The sequence below is a fragment of the Sus scrofa genome, chromosome 10, assembly GCF_000003025.6.
Source record: "Sus scrofa isolate TJ Tabasco breed Duroc chromosome 10, Sscrofa11.1, whole genome shotgun sequence".
Taxonomy (NCBI): Eukaryota; Metazoa; Chordata; class Mammalia; order Artiodactyla; family Suidae; genus Sus; species Sus scrofa.
In genome coordinates, this window is record NC_010452.4 from 9,599,870 (window position 1) to 9,618,173 (window position 18,304).

Here is an 18,304-nt window from a genome sequence, read left to right on the forward strand (position 1 = left end):
CGAAAGAGCTGAGAACCGACACACATGAGCAGAAGCTGGCCAGACCTGACGGGGCAGAAAGTGTTCCAGGTCAAAGAAAAGAGCCTGGAAAGCAAAAAACGAAGCACACAGACGTGATACCACACTGACCTTAGAAGCTTTTTCAGCTTTAAGTTTTCGAACTACTTCTCCCTGAGAAGCTACTTTGTCAAAAAGCAGCTTGGCTTCTGGTGTTTCTGGACCACTAGGCTCACAGCTTCTGGTTGGACTTGAATCTGAACTCTGAGATGACGGGGGCTGACCAGGAATGTACTCTTGCCCGGTTTTTTCTTTATATTGAGCTTTCAGGGACAGTAAACATTCTACAGCTTCATTTACTTTAGCCTGAGATAAAAGAGAGAGAAAAAAAAGACAAATACCTAATGCTTTCTGAAATTTCTGAAAATTTCAATGATTATTAAAAATCATTAATTACCACCAAAGTATTCCTGTAAATAAGCACCATGGAGAAAGTCGAACACAAAGGAATGAAATCATCAGCTAGGAGAACAAAGCTAAAGAAAAGTTAAAAATGTAACCATGTCATAAATCTACATAGGAGTCATAAGAATAAAACATAAATGCACATACACACATAACACTGCATTTTCCACTTTGCATATGTAAACAAATAAATTATAGAACATCCAAGCCAATCATCAGTTTCCAACCCCTGGGTCTATAAACAGTGGACTCAGAATTTATAAAATCAGAATAAAGATCAACTCAGTGGCTTTGCCTATACAAGTCCTTATTTTCTTCAGCCTGTTAAAACAGACATTAAACACAGCATCGGAAAAAACCCACAGTTTGGGCTCAATTTAAAAAGTTACATCTCTTTTAAAAATTTACAATGGAATGAAACGATATACTGAGGTGTTAATTAGATATTCACTTTTATCTATCAGCCACTGATATTTCAACATAATTATGATGAAAAGAATGAAACTCTCAGCCCAACAGAGACACTTGTAACTCGAGCAGAGAAAAACAGCAACGCTGGACCCCTCACCTGAGTGGTGATACAGACTCCGCTACATTCTACACACTACATGATGTACCACTGGGAAGCCCAGGCAGCCGTCAAAACAGAGAAGTGCCTCCCCACTGCCCATCACATTTTCCACTACGTTTCTGCCTCAAATAGCTAAGAGCAACCCAGAGAGGCCAGGAAGAATCCTAAAACGGGGTCAAAGGCCGCAGGAGCACCGCTGTCCCTCAGAGAATCTGCCTCTATACAAGAGCAAATGGCATTTCCTCGTGCAGCTCCTTGAGACACACCGTGAGGCTGCCTGCGGGGTCTGCCACAGCCAGCATCATACAGAGGAAGGTGAGAGGGGCCATCACAAGAGAAGTGGGGAGCGTGTCTGAGCTGTACTCCTGACCTGTCTCTTGTTTATATCATCTTCAGAATGCAAAGCATTTTCACAGCAAACTCTACCTGTCCTAAGAAAAAGGACGTAGGGCATCAGACAAACAAGAATTAAGAAAAAAAGAAACTTTTATCAGCTAAAAGAAAGACAATGGGAAAGTTAAGGGACTTTCCTGCAACTATGTCTACAAAAAGAGGCTTTATATGAAAGAAGGTCCATTTTATACTATAAGCAGGTATTTACCAGAGTTTGAAGTCAAAGGGCACACATTTTACAAAGAAAAAACCTTGTGGTACCAGATTACGATCTGAAATATTTTAAAGAAGAAAATTAATATGGGCAAACCACTTCATTACTAAATAAAATATTCTAAAACATAGAGTGAAATTATAATCCCTCTATCCTTTCCACTTGGGAAATGGGACAGTCTAGATGACTAAATAATCTATTCAGGTCCTTCAAAATAGAGTGAAATCATCCTACTCCCTCTGCAGTCTTAGCTGATGATTTAGAAGGTTCCTAAAGATTCTTGAGAGAATCAGAATTATCAACATACGACATAATGACTATCATTTTACAGCCTACTTATCCTGTGCCACATACTACGCTAAGTGCTTTAGATGGACCAATATTTAATTCGCAAATCAGCCCTTATCCATTTTACCAAAGAAAGCAGTAAAGCTTAGAAAGATTAAGTACCTTACTCAAAGTTACACAGTAAGTGCTTAGTGCTAGAACTTCAATCTAGGGTACATTCCAGAGTCTTTGATCTTGAGCACTATTGTTTGCATGGCATTAAAGAAGATATAAGACAATTATCTAAATTTAGATGTTGGAGTTCCCTCTGGCTCAGCGGAAACAAATCTAATAACTATGAGGATGCAGGTTCAATCCCTGGCCTCACTCAGTGGGTTAAGGATCCAGCACTGCTGTGAGCTGTGGTATAGGTTGTAGATGCAGCTCGGATCCGATGTTGCTGTGGCTGTGGCGTAGGCCAGCAGCTACAGCTCTGATTCGACCCCTAGCCTGGGAACCTCCATATGCCCAACCATGTGGGTGTGGCCCAAAAAGACAAAAGAAAAAAAAAAAAAAATCTGAAAAGCAACCTTAAATATTAATGTAATTCAGCATTCCGAATCACTAAATCTTTGGTGTACTCTTGCATATGCATCTCACACTGTATCTGCTTGTCCTTCACTTTAACAAAGCAACCTACTGGGCAGGAAAAAAAACGGGAGGAGTTCCCATCGTGCCCCAGTGGTTAATGAATCTGACTAGGAATGATGAGGTTGTGGGTTCGATCCCTGGCCTCGCTCAGTGGGTTAAGGATCCGGTGTTGCCGTGAGCTGCGGTGTAGGTCGCAGGTGCAGCTTGGATCCCACGTTGCTGTGGCTGTGCTGTAGGCCTTCGGCTACAGCTCCAATTAGACCCCTAGCCTGGGAACCTCCATATGCCCAACCATGTGGGTGTGGCTCCAAAAAGACAAAAGAAAAAAAAAACAAAGGAAAGGGGAGAAGGGGACCTGCAGGTTTCTGTTCTCCGCCCACATCGCGCTCATACTCCACATTATGCTTCTATTCTACGCTCATGCTTAAATGTTCTTATACAGAATCACCAATCTCATCCTGAGGCAGAAAAAGGGCTGGAGGGGAACAAAGTGAAAAAGAAAAGTCTTGTTGAAACCTGTCACTATAAAACCTCCGCCAATCACTTTCCTTACTTTAGTGGTAACATGATATAGTCAAAAAACTACTTCTGGAGGAAATGGAACGACAAGAGGCTTAGAGGGATTAATAATACACCACAAGCACAGGCATGCTCAATAAATAACAACAAACTAGTAAAACCGCAATTCTCTGGTGCTTGAACACCACACCTCATCACCTCTCATCAGAAATAACGGGAATAAGTCAAAACTGGAATCTACGCTTGCAAACTTCAGGACGTTTCTTTTATATTCATTTCACTTCAGGAAGTAGTTTCCAAGTGGCTACTAAAACCAACAAATAAAAAAAGGAATACTATGGGATACAGCTGTTGTGAAGATTACAGACAAAAATAACCACAGTATACAGGGCACAGTGCCAGATGGCGTCTATACAACACAGACAACAAAGCGCACAAGCAATATTTTTAAGCACATATGCTACACTGCAGGCATTGAATAAACGGAGGCTAAACTACACTGAAGTCGGATTCATTTTGGCATCACATTTATCATTATCAAAAGCACCTAGTCAAAGTACCTGCCCAATTACCACAGAAACTTAAATTGTTTTATCCACAGGCTGACTTGTTGTCTTCAAAGGTTGCTATTTCACGGATGTAATCCCTTAACCAACGGGATGGGAGACGTGGTTGGCTGCCGCTCTAGGTGTCCTGGCTGCTGTCATTCCCGCCCCACACAGACACAGCTGCCCAAGAGTCAGCCCAGAACAACGTACTCTACTCAGAATGAAGGAATTTAAAGATGCTTCTCCTCAAATTACATCCCTAAAGGGGCCCCTAGTTAGCGTATGACACCACAGCGAGTACCAAGTGCTCCTAACTTCAGCGGAGGGTTCATGCCCCAAAGCCACACACGTCGCAGGCTTTAGCCCTCGAAGTGCCGATACTTTAGAGCATCACAGCTCAGCGGAACCTCAACATTAAAGAGGAGAAAAGATGCCTCACACTTCACAATGAAGAGACAGAAAAGTGCTAACTTCTTCTCAAGCAAAACCCAAGACCTACTCAAATCAATTTCTCTCGTCAGCAGAGATCAAATGGCAAGGAATGAAAGCATTTTAGGGGGAAAGGGCGTCCAGGCAGATGCCGGGCCACCTGTTAATGAGGTGCGGGACTTGCCACCTCAAGTTAATCGTTCTCTAGCCAAAGCCCAGGACGCTGATGTGATGACGGACGCCTGGGAATCACCTTGGAATGTTCTCCGGTCATGTACGTCAGGCCCAGAGGTTCGTCACCTGTCTGTGTTCATGCCACAGCCCCAATCCTACAATTTTTGTAGTTTATCCAGCAACAGCACTACTAATTTGACCACATTTGAGAACTATGCTACTTTTTGAGAACTACATATTTTGATGATTGAACATGACTTTTCTCCATCATAGATGCCATTCCTCTTGTCTCTTATTTACAGCAAACAATCTGGTTCTACACTCAGTGCTACCACCCACTTGGCTAAATGTTTTGCCTAAAGATTAAGACAAGGATGAAATTTATACTTCAGGCAAAATTTGGTACCACTTGAGGTTCTCCTATGGAAAATCTGAGATAAGTCACTGGTCAAAAACTTCCCAACAACCCATTCTTGCCCAAAGATACCTGGAATCCGCCTCTCTCTCCACCTTTGCTGGCACCATCTTCCACAGCGAGTCCCAGGCCAGCAGCATCAGTATCACCTGAACAACTTTTTCCAAACGAAGATTCTCTACAGACTCTGGACTTACTAAAGCAGACACTCAAGAGATGGGGCCCAGCAATTTGTGTTTTAGCAAGCACGCCAGTAATGCCGACATTCAATAAAGCTTGAGAAACTCAGATCTACACTAAAGAGTACCTTTCTCTGAAAGTTACTCATCTTAAAGGGCTTCTTCTATTCCAGGACTATTTTATTTTTTGTCTTTTGTCTTTTTAGGGTCGCCCCTGCGGCATATGGAGGTTCCCAGGCTAGGGGTCTAATCAGAGCCACAGCTGCCAGCCTACGCCACAGCCACAGCAACAAGGGATCTGAGCCGTTTCTGTGACCCTCACTGCAACCCACAGCAACACCAGATCCTTAATCCACTGAGCAAGGCCAGGGATCGAACCTGCAACCTCATGGTTCCTAGTCGGATTCGTTTCTGCTGTGCCACAACTGGACTTCCCAGTCTATTTTATTTTATTTTATTTTATTTTTTTTTTGTCTTTTGTTGTTGTTGTTGTTGCTATTTCTTGGGCCGCTCCCGCGGCATATGGAGGTTCCCAGGCTAGGGGTTGAATCGGAGCTGTAGCCACCGGCCTACGCCAGAGCCACAGCAACGCGGGATCCGAGCTGCGTCTGCAACCGACACCACAGCTCATGGCAACGCCGGATCGTTAACCCACTGAGCAAGGGCAGGGACCGAACCCGCAACCTCATGGTTCCTAGTCGGATTCGTTAACCACTGCGCCACGACGGGAACTCCCCCAGTCTATTTTAAATACCCTTTACAAGCTGTTTCCTCTCTCCCTGCCACTTACAACCAGACACCTGTGAGAGCTATTTACATCTTGACAGGAAGCTGCCTCTCACTGATGTTTCCAGAGCTCGGCACATAGCACACACAGTAAATGCTGACTGTCATGTCCAAATAGTCGAACAGACGGTCTACAGACATCACGTCTCATGAGAAGACGAGCCCAGCCTCAGCTGCTAGACCCACAGGCTCACTTGCAATGTGTCCCAACTCTTTCCAGGACACTGACCTTAGGGGCTTTTTCGGCTTTCAGTTTACGCACCACCTCCCCTTGTGCAGCAACCTCATCATACAGAGATTTACTTTCCAGGACACTCGATGATGATTCAGAAGAAACATTCTGCACTGCAGCAGCAGGAGGACTTCCAGGTTTATATTCCTGGCCGGTTTTCTCCTTATACTCAGCCTTCAAAGCCAAAAGTTGTTTTACAGCTGCATCTATATCCTCCTTTGCTGCTTTCTTGGCTTTTAATTCACGGACCACATCCCCCTGGGCAGCCACTCTGTTGTAAAGGACCAAGGCGTCCTCAGAGGCAGCACAAGTATTATTCAAAGAAGGCGGTGATCTTGTCTTAAGAGGAGTAGTTGTCTACAAAGGCAGAAAACCAAAAGGAAAATTATTAATTCATGCTATATGTCTCTTCACAAGATTATATCAAACTGATTGTTTTATGTTTCAAGTTAAAAACAAAATTTAAAAATTTTAATCTCCTTAAAAAGTTTAATGAGCGAGTTCCCTTGTGGCGCAGCAGGTCAAGGACCTGGCATTGTCACTACAGTGGCTCATGTCGCTATTGTGGCACGGGTTCTTCCACATGCTGTGGGTACAGCTTAAAAAAAAGTTTAAAGGAATAATCTCATTCTTAAAAATTTATCCTAACAAAAGATGACAGAAGTAAACAAAGGTAGAGGTATGTAGATATTTACTGGGGCATTTTTATCATAGTAAAAACTGAAAATAACCTAAATCTTCACCATTAGGAAGACTAGTTAAAGAAACTATAACACATTCATTACATCTGAGAATAAATCACTGCTCTACCACATACTAGCGGTGCGACCTTGAATTATTTACTTAAGCTAGTTCTGCTTTTTTTTTTTTTGTCTTTTTCTAGGGCCGCACCCATGGCATATGGAGGTTCCCAGGCTAGGGGTCTAATCAGAGCTGTAACTGCTGGCCTATAGCACAGCCACAGCAACAAGGAATCTGAGCCTCGTCTGCAGCCTACACCACAGCTCACAGCAACACCGGATCCTTAACCCACTGAGCGAGAGATCGAACCCACAACCTCATCATTCGTAGTTGGATTCGTTAACCACTGAGCCACGATGGCAACTCCTAGTTCCGCTTTTTAACTATAAAAGAGAAATGGCAATTGTACTGAATCCATCAGGTTGATGGGAAAACAAAAAGTAATAAATCTGTGTAGAGTTTTTAGTTACAAAGGCTGAAAGGTATTGTTACTGATTTTTTTTAAAGATTTAATATATCTAATATATCCAGATTGTCAATAAGGCAAAAGCCCTATGAAATACCATGGGACAATTTTAACCCATTATTGTGGAACAATTCCATTTGGGTAAAATTACATATTTACAGTCATACGGTTGTATGTAAGTATATGCAACAAACCTAGAGATATGTTCACTAAAATGACCCATGGATATGTAGTAACTGTACCATTTTATTCTCAAGGTCATGACTTCCTTTTGCCTACTAGCATGCCTTCCTCCTACTGAGACCTTTCCAACTTTAAAACCCTGGTCCGTAGTTCCCGTCATGACTCAGCAGTTAACGAATCTGACTAGCATCCATGAGGATGCAGGTTCGAGCCCTGGCCTTGCTCAGTGGGTTGAGGATCCAGCATTGCCATGAGCTGTGGTGTAGGCTGCAGATGTGGCTCGGATCCCGAGTTGCTGTGGTGTAGGCTGGCAGAGCTACAGCTCCAATTAGACCCCCAGCCTGGGAATCTCCATATGCCATGGATGCAGCCCTAAAAAGAAAAAGAAAAAAAAAACAAAAAAAAAAACCTGCTCACACCATTTTGTTCCCTGTGACTTTTAGCTCTTCTCTAAGATTTTTCTGTATACTTCTTCAACAGAAAACATTAATGCACTGGGAGAAAGCACACACAAGGTAGTATGATATTTTTTTTGTGATATACTGGTGTTCCCCTATTTACCAACTGTGAACGAGTCACTTCATGCTACCAAAGATGAGTGCAGTAGAACAGACCGCCTATCTTTCTGACACAGTGGCTCCCCGTATTGTATTCTTCCCTTACGATATAAGGATATGCACTTGTGTGTACATGTGATGTGTCTATGACCCAGCATCCTGAACAGTCTGAGCTTGACAGGAAAGTACAGAGGGAGCCAGAAAACAAGGTCACTGTCCTATCTCTGTCATAGCAACTTCTGTTATCTTGGGCAAGGATCTACTACAGCTCTAGTTGGGGAAAAACCTTTTCTAAAAGCATTCTTTTAACCTAGTCTTTCTTATTCTTCACACAATAAAACTGAATTTTAAAAATCTTGTTTTGCAGGGTGTTTTGAGCTCTTATAAGAATGAACAACAAAAATCCCAAGAGTAAGAGTTACTGTCTTCTTTAGTCTCAACAGTGAGGAAGACAATCCTATGCAAAGAAAAAGAGTCTAAACCCTAGGACAGAAGATCACTGACTAGAGACATATCCTAAGAGTCAGGTTTTACCTCATTTTTTGCTGTTTCTACTTTGGTCTTTTCCTTTGACCCAGATGTTGGCATTTCCTTTGTATGCCCATCAGGGATGTATATCAAAACGCATGGAGCTTCTATGCAACTATATGGACTAAAAAGAAAACAAAAGGACAAAAAAAGTTATTTGAACAAAATTATCTCAACAGCAATTAAAACCAAATCCCTAGATTAATTCAATGATACTGTTAATACTTTTCAAAGTATAAATAGTCCCTTCTCTCATTCAAATCAGAGGCTCTTCAGAATAGCTTAAAAACAATAAATACAGAAATAAAAACTGATGGCGCCAATTATAAACTTTCAATTTCTGAATTTTCATAGATATGAACATGCTAAGTCCAGCACAAAGGTACATCTACTACCCTATATTCCAGTAAAATGTATTTATTTTTAAAAAAAAAAAAGTCCATCTACACTGCCTACCACAGAGGTGGCATTAGTGGATGTTAATGCTCTCACTTTTGACTTAAAGGAAATGCATCTACACAGCACACCCAATGTGCTTATAAGCAGAATAATTTCTGTAAAACATTTACTTTATAAGAATTCTCAAATCTAAAGAGTAATTACGAAAATCCACTGCCCCAAGACTATTCATAAGCAAAGTATTTTTTTTTTTTTTGACTCTTGTGGTAAAAGCCACAAAGTAAAAATGAGAAGAGAAAGAATTTAGTAACAACAGAATCCTCTATCTCTTCCATTTTTTTAATATGGCCTATTGAGATATAATTCACATACTAAAAATATCCACCCTTTCAAAATACACAATTCATTGGTTACACAAAACTGTACAACCAAGACTGCTCTCTAATTATGAAACATTCACATCACCCTAAAAAGAAACTGCCTATCCTTATCTGTAACTTTCCCGACCCCTGCTCCTCTGGCTCACGGCAACCACTAATCTACTTTGTTTCTATGGATTTGTCCATTGTGGATATTTCATATAAGTGAAATCATACAGTATGTGGTAGGCTGGGACCAGCTTAACTTCACTTAGCCTAACATTTACAAAGGTCAGGCATATTATACCATGAATCAGCACTTCACTTTTTTTTTTGGCTGAAAAATATTCCTTGTATGGGACGCCATATGTCCTTTATCCATTCATCAGCTGATGAACATGTGGGCTGTTTGTACCTTTGTTTTTTTTAATGAACGATACTATTATGAGCATTTGTGTATAAATTTTCATGTAAACAGTTAATATTTTTCTTGGGTATATACATAGAAATGGAAATGGGTCAAACAATGACTCTGTATTTAACTTTGAGAAACTATCACTGCATCATTTTACAACCCTAGTGGCAGGTAGGAGGGCTCCGGTAACTCCACATGTTCAGCCCTTATTACCACCTCCTTTCTGATCACAGCCGTCCTAGTGGATATGGAGGGACAGTTCACTGTGGTCTTGTTAGCACTGCTCTAAAACTAATGATGCCGAGCATCTTTACATGTGTTTATGGACCATTTGTACATCTGCTCTGGAGAATGTCTTTGTCACCCCCCCTTTTTTTTTTTTGGTCTTTTCATCTTTTCTTGGGCCACACCCGAAGCATATGGAGGTTCCCAGGCTAGGGGTCTAATAGGAGCTGTAGCCACCGACCTACACCACAGCTCACGACAACACCGGATCCTTAACCCACTGAGCAAGGTCAGGGAACGAACCCACAACCTCATGGTTCCTAGTCGGATTCGTTAAGCACTGTGCCTCCTGCCTTTGTCCATTTTTAAATTGTCTTTTAATGACCAAACTGTAAGGGCTCTTTATCTTGTATGCAAATCTTTTATCAGACACACATGCAAATATTTTTCTTCCATTCTGCGGATTGTATATTTATTTCCTTGATGTTGTGCTTTGAAGCACAAAATTTTTTATTTTTGATAGAGTCCAATTTACATGTATCTTCATTGGCTGCTTATGCCTTGGGTGTTATATTTAAGAAAGCACTGCTAAGGTTACAAAGATTTAAACTTAGGTTTTCTTTTCAGAGTTCTGCAGTCTCTGATCCATATGTGCATTAATTCTCAGACACAGTATGAGGCAGGCTCCCTTCATTCTTGCATGTGGCTGCCGATCCCTGCACCACTTGTCAAAAAGCTAAACAATTCTCTCAGAATAAACTGAGAACATCCTCTCTTCTGGGCATCTCTCTAGTTGGTACCATTACTACCACCACTGGCATTTGGTGGTGCTGTTTTATACATTATATATTTGACGAAATATTTAATGAGGGCTTAGTAAGTACCCAGTACTGTGTTATATGCTATTTACATGTAAGCTCTTATCTACCTAAAGGCAATGTAATACTAAGATGAATAAGGAAAATCTATCTGCGCTTAATGAATTTCCAGTGGTGGAAACAAAACAAAAGATGGAAAGATAAGGCAGCGGCCATAACATGTGATAAACATTCTAAAGAGGAAAGTTTTGAGGCAATGGGGACATTCAGGCTGGGTGCCTGACCGATTAACGGAGTACCAGAAAGCTCTGGCGGAAAGAACATTTGAAAGGTTACCCAGATGAAGAAAAAGAAGTAGGGCCATTTCGGAAAAAAGCAAGACGTTCAAAGGCATCTGATGACTTCGGAAAGACTCAAGCAGTCCAGTATCTTCAAGAAAAGGGATTGGGGAGAGGCAAACTACCACAGAGATGGCTCAGGTGGGTCGAGAGGCTATTACATGAAAAATCTTGATGTCAAATTAAGAAGTTTAGATTTTACTCTGGTTTTTTTTTTTTTTTTTTTTTTTTGTCTTTTTGCCATTTCTTGGGCCGCTCGGGTGGCATATGGAGGTTCCCAGGCTAGGGGTGGAATTGGAGCTGTAGCTGCCGGCCTATGCCAGAGACACAGCAACGTAGGATCTGAGCCACATCTGTGACCTACACCACAGCTCAAGGCAACGCTGGATCCCCAACCCACTGAGGAAGGCCCAAAACCTCATGGTTCCTAGTCGGATTCATTAACCACTGAGCCACGACGGGAACTCCTAGATTTTACTCTGAAGCTAAAAATAATTATTAAACAGGGGGGAAAATGTGATAAAAACTGCTACTTTGAAGTTGTTATACTGGTGACCACATGAAAAATGGATTAGAAAAAGGCAAAACTGGAAGCAAGGGGCTATTATAGAAACTGTTTTGGCAATCAAGGGAGAAACACAGGGGTGTGAAATAAGGCAGAGCAGTAGATGCAGAAAGATGAACTAAGCTGGCAGTAGAAACACCAAGGTTTCCTGACTGGAACGAGGGATGAAGAAGGAGAACTTATCAAAGACGGCATGTAGGATCCTGGATTTTAAAGTCTGAGGGACTGGAAAGCTATCTATTCAGAGGTATATAAAAGGCATTAAATAGATTCACAAGTCTGGAGCTCAGGAGAGAGGTCTGATCCAAAGTTAAAGAGTTGCAATAAAAAGAGCAGAGACAAAAAAAGAAAACCAAAAGAAACACGAACAAAAATTCAGAGACTGAGCCTTCTCCTAGTAATTCTATTACTTGATGGTTTTTAAAAAAACAGTGAATATTTGTTATGGTTCTCTAAATGTACCTGCTGCACCATTCACATTCTAAAACAGAGCTAACTGCAGTCCACTATAAAGGAAAGGGAATAGCAGTCATTTTTACCCAAAAATTACACTAGAATTTTTTTTTTTAACTTGGACCACATGAAGATGATTTGGAAATAAAATTTGTTAATGTTACGCTGTTTCAAAGTTTTATCATTTATTACAATAAGGTCTGAAATATAAAATACAGAGGGACTCACTAAACTGAACAGAGGTCAGGTACAGTATTTTAGTGGAGGTTCAATTTTTTAAAATATAATTTACTCTAAGAACTTTAAGTATTTTAATTTAAATGTTCAGTTACACTGACATACCTAACAGGTTCATAAGGCTGATCACATATGAAGAAGCCTCTTCTCTGAAGCTGTATAATGTCTCCTTTTTTCAAATCCTTAAGGCAGGGATCTCCTAGCATTAGTTCTTCATGCTGTAAGGATGACATAAGACCAAAATATGCTTCCTTAAAAACCAGAGCACTAAAACAACTCTAGAATGCAGGCAGCTTTTCTAGCAGCTGAACAGGTATGTTAAAGACTTTACTAATTAAGCACAGGCAATAAAAGTGACATATTAAAATAGATAATGATAAGTTATTGCATTTCTAAAAGTTAACATGTATAAACTAATGGGCTTCAGAAACCTTTTAACTACCTCAATTGGTGTCCCTGCAGATACAAAGTTGCCCACCAGAAATACGAAGGACAATGCAAGCAACACTATGGACCCAGCTGAGGCAAGCTGGCACAGCTCTGAATCCCCAGGGCTCACACAAGGGCTCCAGAGCCAGGCCAACCCCAGCCCTGCCCCTCATTGCCTCTCCTCAAGCAAGTTACTAAACCTCACCATGCCTCAGTCTCCAGCATTTGTAAAATGGGAACATTACTCTTTTATATCTTTTTTTTTGTTCATTCTATGGCCGCATTTGCAGCACATGGAACTTCCTGAGCCAGGGGCCGATTCAGAGCTGCCACTATAGGCTTACACCACAGCCAGAGCAACACCAGATCCAAGCCTATCTGTGACTTATGCTGCCACTGGTGGCAACGCCAGACCCTTAACCCACTGAGCGAGGTCAGGGATCAAAGCCGCATCCTCAAGAAGACTATGTAGGGTCCTTAACCCACTGAGCCACAATGCAACTCCTCTTTTATATCATTTTTAACAAAATTCTAGAAATCTTTTCCCTTTTCGCTGAGGAAACAAATACTTAAAGTTCATTTTAAAAATTCGAACAAAAAGTTTATACAACCTGGAAAGATAAAATACAATTTCTTTTCGACGCTACCTTACTGTTCTTGTTGACGTACTGCTTAAAGTCCTCGTCTTTTCCGAGCACGGGCTTCGTGATCAGGTGCTCGTAAGTGACACAGATTGCGGGGACAGGAAGAGCACGTGCAGTCTCTGCAAGCCACGTGATCTTGGTGGTTTTCTTGTAGTCTTTGTTCTCCAAGTTCAATTTTGCATCAAGGGATGTAATTTTTCCATCTGCATTTCTAGAAATAAGATTGAAAGGTGTTTTCAGAAAACAAATGAGAACTGCCATTAGTGCATTATTTTGTTCTGTATCTATAATAAATGGAGAAGGGATCTTCCTTGGAAAAATTCCAAATCAAACTTTTATCTGAGCTTCTAATAGGTGCCGGACACATACTGGTTAAGAGATGCATAAAGCACAATCCTGCTTTCAAGAGAGGAAAAGCCCACTGGAGAACAGATCCAATGATGAAGAACGTGAACACGCTGATGAATTTTTAAGTCACCCGGAGTGAGCCTTAAAAATCTGTAATACTGCATTTTAAACATTTAACAACTACTTGAAATTGGATGTAAGGACTGGACAATTCAAACTTCAGAGTTCACTAAATCTTAGCACACTATGCCCCATTTATGTAATCTTGGCACACTATGATAACTATACTAACTAGAAAGCTCATGTTCACCACAAAACAATTCATTTTAAAGTAGATTTTAGGACAGAGATCATGACATACACAAATGCTGTCCAAAGGATCCCTCCAGCCAACAATTAATTATATACTAAGAATTCAATGATAAAAGGGGGCCCTAAAGCCTTAGAACTATTTTTTAAAATCCACACGTAGACCTTTTCAAAAATCATAAGCAAAAGATATCTTGACACCGTATTAATAAATTGAAATGTATATGGAAAAAAATTTAACATGTCTAGAATTTGTAGTGTCTATGACTGGGCAGATTTACCAGTCAGCAACATGAATGGGTTTGAATTAGGCAACTTTCAACTAATGAATAAACGCAAAAGACTTTTCTTTCATATTTATTTAGGAACAAACAAAAAGTTCTTACTTGTGTATTTTAGTGATGTTGATGTTGCCCCAGTTTATAAACGTAACCATCTCACCCTCTGACAGGGTCTCTGCATCGGCCCCTTCAATGAAAACCTTAGGGCTGTACCACACAGGCTTCAGGCCAACATCGGGATTCTGGGTGATTAAAAAAAGAGAGTATTGGTATGTAAATGCATACATTCATTCATTTTATTCCTTCACAAAGACAGAAGCCATCTGTATTCATCTGAACTCCCGCTCTGTGACCCTGGTTCAGCCGCCCGGCCTGTCGGCGAATGGGTTAGATGAGGAGGCCTGCCCTGAGATCATGAACAGCTAAGACAACCACTCCTCACTCTTAGAGCCAGCACAGTTACTGCCACATAGTCCTCTAACCAGAATCTGCTTTGCTCGCCTCAAAATCTCACTGTTTTGTGGCAGAAGCTTCTGTAGAAAATGAAGTCATTTCTCATCAGTGGCTGCAGAACATTAGGGGAGCAGATGTCACCTTAGCAGGACACGGCAGACCTCACAGTTCAGGGGACAAACGTCAAACATAGCAGGATATGCATGTATGGAAAGAGCAATGCGTCTGCCTTTTATGTGAAGAAGAAAAAGAGATCTTGGAAATAAAAAGAATGCTCTATTTGTTAAATTTCAAATTTTTGCTTGACAAAAATCAAAAGAAATGAAGTGTAAGAAGAGTTACCACTGCAGCTCAGTGGGTTAACAGACTAACACAGTGTCTATGAGGACGCAGGTTCGAACCCTGACCTTGCTCAGTGGGTTAAGGATCTGGCATTGCCAAGAGCTTGTGGCACAGATCACAGAGCAGCTCGGATCTGGTGTTGCAGTGGCTGTGGGGCAAGCTGGCAGCTGCAGCTCTGATTCGACCTCTAGCCTGGAAACTTCCATATGCCACAGGTGCGGCCCTAAAAAGCAAAATAAAAAAACAAAAAACACAAAAGAAAAAGAAAAAAAAAGTGTAAGAAGATCCTTTGAAATAAATGTTAGGAGTTCCTGTCGTGGCGCAGTGGTTAACAAATCTGACTACGAACCATGAGGTTGCGGGTTCAGTCCCTGCCCTTGCTCAGTGGGTTAACGATCCGGTGATGCCGTGAGCTGTGGTGTAGGTTGCAGACGCGGCTCGGATCCCGCGTTGCTGTGGCTCTGGCGTCGGCCGGTGGCTACAGCTCCGATTAGACCCCTAGCCTGGGAACCTCCATATGCCGCAGAAGCAGCCCAAAGAAATGGCAAAAAGACCAAAAAAAAAAAGAAATAAATGTTAAATAGCACATGTTCAATAACTATTCATTGGATGTAGTAAAGCACTTGAAAAAAATCAGTATGTCCCAACAACCATTATTATGCTGGGCCCAGAAGAGAATACGGACAGGCTAAATATAAAATACCTTCTGAGGGAAATGATAATGAAAATTCCACAGATCAAACTGAGTAATCCAGTCATCATTTAAAGTGCTTCCTAACCAGTTAGCTCTTAACTATTACTTATTCTTTATTAACTAAATTATCTGACCACAACTGTCACTTTAACAAATAAGTGCCCTTAATGGTTTAATTCTCGCGAAATTTTAAAACATTAACTAAGCTTCACATTAAAGCTAACTGTAGCAGGTGATACTGTCTACCACAAACTACCACCCACCTGGATCGACCAGTAAGATGGAAGATAAAGGCAAAGCCAAATCAATCTCACACACACACTCCCCAATTACTAAAGGTACGCTTAAAGTAAGTTCTTAAAACTAAAAAAAAAGCTACCGTCTTACACAAAAAGGCAATCATGTAAGGCTACCACGTACAGCTTCTGCAGCTCTTCATGACGCATATTATCTTATGTATGAGTCTCTGGACATCACACAGTTACGAAGACAACTACGAGGACATAAGCTTACTAGTACACGAGTTAGTCTATGGATGTCATCTTATTACAAAGACATCTACAGACAACTCACAAAGCTGGAATCCAAGAGTCTATTTTTGCTTTAAGACTATCCACCAAGCAGTCCAGGACCGTGTAAGACGACAACCACTGCTTTAACTAAGAGGAGTTCCCTGCTATGTGTATTTAAGATTTATATTCTGAATTTAGATAAATACCATTTCCACGTCACTAATTTTTTTTTTTTCTGGCTGTGGCATGCAGTGGCTTGATGTGGGACCTCAGTTCTCAGACCAAAAGAACTGAACCTGGGCTACGGTGGGAAAAGCAACAAATCCTAACCACTAGACGATCGGGGAACTCCCACTAATATTTTCTAAACTAGAGTAAACAGCAGAATGATTGACTCTGGACTCATGCTGTGACTCAGTACTACTGGTTGTAATGTTTTGGCTTAAAGGTAAAGCTAAAGTGAGTAACTCAATAAAGAGTGCACCTCAGTTTCCACACAGAAATAACAGCCTGGATTATAATACCTCATCTTTCAAAATGAGTCCAGAAAGAAATACATTCTTATTACACACTAACGTGCTGTATGCACAAAATAAAAATAGGCATTGACTGAGTGTAACAGTTCCATGTGGTTTGCCTTAGGAAGTAATAATACCAGAATAAATTTCTTCCCCAAGAAATCCACACAAACATTTACTTCAACGAGTATCAAATTTCTCAACAGCTTACACCACTCAACATCAAAAAAGAACAAAAAACAAACACTACGATTAAAAGACAGGCAGAGGAACTGAACAGACATTTTTCGGAAGGGGAAATGCAGATGGCCAGAAGGACATGAAGAGATGCTCAACATCGCTAGTCAGAGAAACGCACGTCAAAACCACAATGAGCTATCACCTCACATCTGTCAGAAGGGCTACTGTCAAAAGGTCTACAAATAACAAATGCTGGCGAGGACGTAGAGAAAAGGGAATGTAGACTGGTACAGCCACTGTGGAAAACAGGATGTAGGTTTTTCAAAAAACTAAAAACAGAACCACCATATGATCTAGCAATCCCACTTCTATGGTAGATATTCAAAAACAAACAAAAAAAACAAAACAAAAGAAAAATACTAATTTTGAGTTCCCGTTGTGGCTCAGTGGTAACAAACTCTTGGCTGGTATCCATGAGGATGCGGGTTTGATCCCTGGCCTTGCTCAGTGGGTTAAGGATCTGGTGTTGCCGTGAGCTATGGCGTAGGTCGAACTTGCAGCTCAGATCTGGTGTTGCTATGGCTGTGGTGTAGGCTGGCAGCTGTACCTCCGATTTGACCCCTAACTTGGGAGCTTCCATGTGCCATGGGTTGCAGCCTTAAAACGCAAAAACAAAAACCCAAACACATGAATTTGAACAAGATACATGCACCCGCCATGTTCTTGACAGCATTACATAATTGCCACGTTATGCAAACAGCCTACATGTCTACGGAGAGGAATGCATAAAGATACAGCGCGCGCGCGCGCGCGCGCACACACACACACACACACACACCAACAGGATACTACTCAGCCACAAAAAGAACAAAACTTTGCCATTTGCTGCAACACGGATGAACTTAGAGGGCATTATGCTATGTGAAATGTTACACAAAGAAAAACACTGTATGATATCCCTCATAAGTGGAATCCAAAAAATACAGCAAATGAGTGAAATTAACAAAAAAGAGGGAGTTCCCGTCATGGCACAGCAGAAACAAATTCAATTAGGAACCATGAGGTTGTGGGTCCAATTCCTGGCTTCACTCCGTGGGTTAAGGATTCAGCATTGCCATGAGCTGTGGTGTAGGTTGCAGACTCGGCTTGGATCCCGTGTTGATGTGGCTGTGGTGTAGGCCGGCAGCTGCAGCTCTGATTCGACCACTAGCCTGGGAATCTTCATATGCCCTGGGTGTGGCCCTAAAAACAAAAATAAAAACAAAAACGCAGACTAGTGGTTACGGGGCGGGGGCAGTGAGGAGAACAGGGGAGTGGGAGGTCCAAACTACTGGGTGTGAGACAGGGATGTGCTGTGTGGCACGGGGACCTGGAAATGGAAAGTCACCTTTAAAAAGGTATGCAATTCTTTTTAATTAAACAACTTTAAAATTAGAATTACATCCTGCCCAAGCAACACTGGCTAGAAAA

General features: G+C 41.3%; 1 protein-coding gene across 2 annotated transcripts in view; it reads right to left on the minus strand.

Moving 5' to 3' along the window:
• The window catches only part of EPRS (glutamyl-prolyl-tRNA synthetase), a 69,116-nt gene that overhangs the window by 20,569 nt on the left and 30,243 nt on the right, over positions 1 to 18,304 (minus strand). For both annotated transcript variants that reach the window (XM_021064315.1, XM_021064314.1), the window contains 6 exons: positions 14,241 to 14,377; positions 13,201 to 13,408; positions 12,230 to 12,342; positions 8,322 to 8,439; positions 5,838 to 6,197; positions 130 to 363 (listed from right to left, as the gene is read on the minus strand). In XM_021064315.1, coding sequence (XP_020919974.1) covers positions 130 to 363; positions 5,838 to 6,197; positions 8,322 to 8,439; positions 12,230 to 12,342; positions 13,201 to 13,408; positions 14,241 to 14,377 — 1,170 coding nt within the window. The remainder of the gene's footprint in view (positions 1 to 129; positions 364 to 5,837; positions 6,198 to 8,321; positions 8,440 to 12,229; positions 12,343 to 13,200; positions 13,409 to 14,240; positions 14,378 to 18,304) is intronic.